The sequence below is a fragment of the Stegastes partitus genome, unplaced genomic scaffold (assembly GCF_000690725.1).
Source record: "Stegastes partitus isolate 25-593 unplaced genomic scaffold, Stegastes_partitus-1.0.2 Scaffold831, whole genome shotgun sequence".
Taxonomy (NCBI): domain Eukaryota; kingdom Metazoa; phylum Chordata; class Actinopteri; family Pomacentridae; genus Stegastes; species Stegastes partitus.
Genome location: NW_007578562.1, coordinates 176082 through 179635, shown reverse-complemented (window position 1 = coordinate 179635; position 3554 = coordinate 176082). Strand labels below are relative to the sequence as shown.

General features: G+C 40.5%; 1 protein-coding gene across 1 annotated transcript in view; it reads left to right on the top strand.

The window, feature by feature from the left end:
- The first annotated feature begins 325 nt into the window (after nucleotides 1-325).
- The window catches only part of pax4 (paired box 4), a 6392-nt gene continuing 3163 nt past the window's right edge, over nucleotides 326-3554 (top strand). Inside the window, exons 1-9 of the mRNA XM_008292770.1 lie at nucleotides 326-359; nucleotides 524-654; nucleotides 819-1034; nucleotides 1128-1215; nucleotides 1881-2021; nucleotides 2105-2187; nucleotides 2276-2327; nucleotides 2590-2666; nucleotides 2931-3027. Coding sequence (XP_008290992.1) covers nucleotides 326-359; nucleotides 524-654; nucleotides 819-1034; nucleotides 1128-1215; nucleotides 1881-2021; nucleotides 2105-2187; nucleotides 2276-2327; nucleotides 2590-2666; nucleotides 2931-3027 — 919 coding nt within the window. The remainder of the gene's footprint in view (nucleotides 360-523; nucleotides 655-818; nucleotides 1035-1127; nucleotides 1216-1880; nucleotides 2022-2104; nucleotides 2188-2275; nucleotides 2328-2589; nucleotides 2667-2930; nucleotides 3028-3554) is intronic.

Sequence of the window (3554 nt, the reverse complement as noted above, 5' to 3'; positions counted from 1 at the left end):
GAACCTTGTTTTGAAAAATCACGGAATAAATGAAAAATACAAGTGAAATTACGACTAGAATATGTTTTACATAATGAGGTTTGGGCACCAAGCTGAAGCCAGTTTTTACTATGATGTCCAGACGCACTTCCCAGCAATATTGACATTTCTGGAAACAGGCCACCACGTCATGTGGAGGTCTGCAGGCCTATAAATTTCTGCTGGAGGGTGTGATTCCTCTCATTGTCATTCAACAGAGGTGCGTGGAGTTACCTGGACAGTTGAACTTTTGCAGCATCAGGTCGTCTGTTGTCTGTTTTATCATCAAGGCTGGAGACAAGCAGGGATGTGTGGGACAAACATTGATCTGCAAACCAGAGGTTAATTTTCTAATTATTTTTATCATGCACTTTAAGACTATTATTAGGTTTTAAGAAGCTTAACACGCGTGGATAGTTTGCTGCGCAGTAAGCATAGACGGTAAATGACATTTTATAAGGATTCTTAAGAGCAATTTAAACAGTATAGGCTGTGTTATGATAAGGTGGTGGAAGTGTCAACCAGCTAGGAGGAATGTTTCTCAACGGCAGACCTCTCCCAGAATCCAAGAGAAGGAAAATGATTGAACTTGCCTCGGAAGGAGTCCGTCCGAGTCAGATCTCCAGGATACTCCGGGTACGCACAAGCCAAATGGCACAAACAGAGCATTCCCAGGCTTTAAACGTTTATAATGTGTCGGGTCTTGGTCGAATCAGTCTAGAGATTGATGGGAAACGTATCAGTAAATCAACACAGCAGCGGATTTTAGCCGTTTTCCTAACAAACTGCGCGTCTTTTAGGTGTCCAACGGGTGCGTCAGTAAGATCCTGAGCCGCTACCGGCGCACAGGACTCCTGGAACCAAAGACCATCGGAGGGAGCCGCCCTCGGCTTCTCACCCCGGGCGTCATCTCCACGATCATCCAGTGCAAAAGGGAAAATCCAACCATTTTTGCTTGGGAAATCCGCAAACTGCTCGCAGCAGCACGAATCTGCAAGGCCTCCAAAGTTCCCAGCGTAAGTAAGACGGAAATTTAAATCTTATTGTCACGAAACATGTTCCAGCAACTTGATGGTGCTTTCTCTTTTTTGCGCACTGTGTTCTGCAAGGTGTCGTCTATAAACAGGATTTTAAGAAAGATCCACTTGGACCACGGACCGATGTGCCTGGAGGTCAACTCTCACAGGGCTGAGCAGGGTGAGTGTCCTGGAAAAGATCACAGAAGAGTGAAAATGAAGTGAAAAGATGATTAATCTTCACCATGCACTGTCATAAAATGTAACCCAAACAGCCTCATTTAATCCTCATATAATGGTTTACATAACTTAGCCTGTTGATTTTCTACATTTTGAACCAAGAAACAGCCTCAAAAAAGCAAATTGTTGCACCAATTGCTTTCATTAGTGACACACAATAGAATTAAGTTCATCCAAATTAAGCAAACAAGTCACATTAGTGTCACTGGTTTAAATTAGATGCAGTTAATAAACTGTTTGCTGCAACTTAATTTAGAAGAAAGTCAACTTGAAGTTTTCCATCTAAAGTGTTTGCTTTACCCAAATTATTGTCGTTGCACTTCTACTGTTCTGTTCTTTTTTTACTCAAGTAAAACTATGATTGAGTTGAGTTTGAACATCAGATGCACGATGTAAAAGAAGAGTGGAACAAATTTTGGTCTTTCACTGAAATTAGAAGATTAGTTTAAAGAGCTAAGTGTAATTTTTAAGACGATCCATCACCAAACCAAAAAGATAAATAAGATTCATCCTGAAAAGTACTTTACCTTCCACTCAAATTAACTTTTTTTACAGTGCAGAGGAGTTTGGACAAAACATGCAATTTGTATCCTTGTGTGCTCACAGATTTTTACTCTCTGGTTCAAGAAGAAATGAGCGAGACGGAGATCTTTCAGACAGTCTGCAGTAATGAGCAGAAATCCAAAGGCGTCCAGCACAGGAACCGCACCTCCTTCACCCCAGAGCAGACCAGAGCACTCGAGCAAGGTAACCTTACAGCCCGTGTATGTTCCCAAAGCAGAATTTAAACAGAAAAGTAGCTAAACCGATATTTCTGCCTCCAAAATCAGAATTCTCTCACAGCCAGTACGCTGACATGTACACAAGAGAGAAGCTGTCTGCTGAAATTAAACTTCCCGAGGACACCATCAAGGTAGATTTGTCTTGTTTTTATCATCAAAGTGCTCACACAGATTTCACCTTTTTTTTTGTTCTTGAGACGTGTTTTCTGTCTCTCAAAGGTGTGGTTTTCAAACAGACGGGCTAAATGCAGGAGGGAGGCCAAGCAGAAAAGTAACGCACCGAGTAAGTGGGTGAAGGTTGTTGGTGTTCACTTTGTGGGAATAAAAAAAGCAAGCCATGGTTTGGGTGACTTAAGGTTGTAGCATCTTCTGAAGTGAAGGAAGCACAATTAGAGTTGCACGCCAAGTATATGCACGGATTAGAATATGCATAATAACTGGGATTCAGCCATAACAAGCGGAGCTGAACTGAATAGTCATTGACGTGTCCAGCTGTTCCTCACAACTATCTGACAAAATGTATTTCTCCTCAGCAGCTGCAGACTTTCAACAGCAGAGAGATTTTGTTCCTGTGAATCCTGCAGCGCTGCACGGCTTCACGTCTCAACAGGTACAGCATCAGTCATGTGACATAAGCTTTAAAGCCTTTACGAAGTATAATAAAATCATCACATTCTGCTGAAGTCAGAACTGTTTGTGATTTCTGTCCATTTAGCAACATTTAAATCAAAATCTGGTGACAATCAGCAGGTTTATTTCTCTCTCTTGAACAAATGTGATCAAACTGCACCTTCACAGTTTAACTTAAGCTTTTGGCCTCTCACATGTGACGGAAACATACGTGTAGTTATATTTACATTGTGTTGATTTGAAGGTGACAGGAGCGTCAAGAGTCGACTGTGAAAACGTCTCTTTGTACAACGCAGTGACCAGGAGGCTGCAAACTGGCTGCTTCCTCCCAACAGAAACAGGTAAAGCTCATTTTGATCAGAAAAATGGTTAAAATAGCAGTTTATCCACATTGAAGGGGATAGTTTATGTTATAAATCTAAGTGAAGCTGCATCATACACAACCATGTTCTCAACAAGCTGCTAAAACCTGTTTCAGGCAATCCAACTTTTTTGTTCACGCATTTATTCAAAGTTTCAAACAACAAGGAAATAACTGTTTGTTTTGGTTTTGATAACTATCTTTCATGTATATTTTTGTCTGCGCTTATCATGGTAATATCTAAAACCTTCTCATTACTGTGTCAGATTTCTTTTCCTGTAGCAACATTTCTTTCCTGCTCCGGCTTTGATTGTGTTTTGCTTCCATTTATAGTTTCTGTAATTGCATCCCTATTTCTGTACACTGTGATAAATTACTGCAAAAATACAGCCAAATTCTAACGCTAGTGTTCTGTTTTGATGAATTATGGTGAAATAGTGTAACATAACAAAAGAACAATGACAGCAGGTTGTTGTAAATACTTACAGTCAACAAGCACTTCTTAGA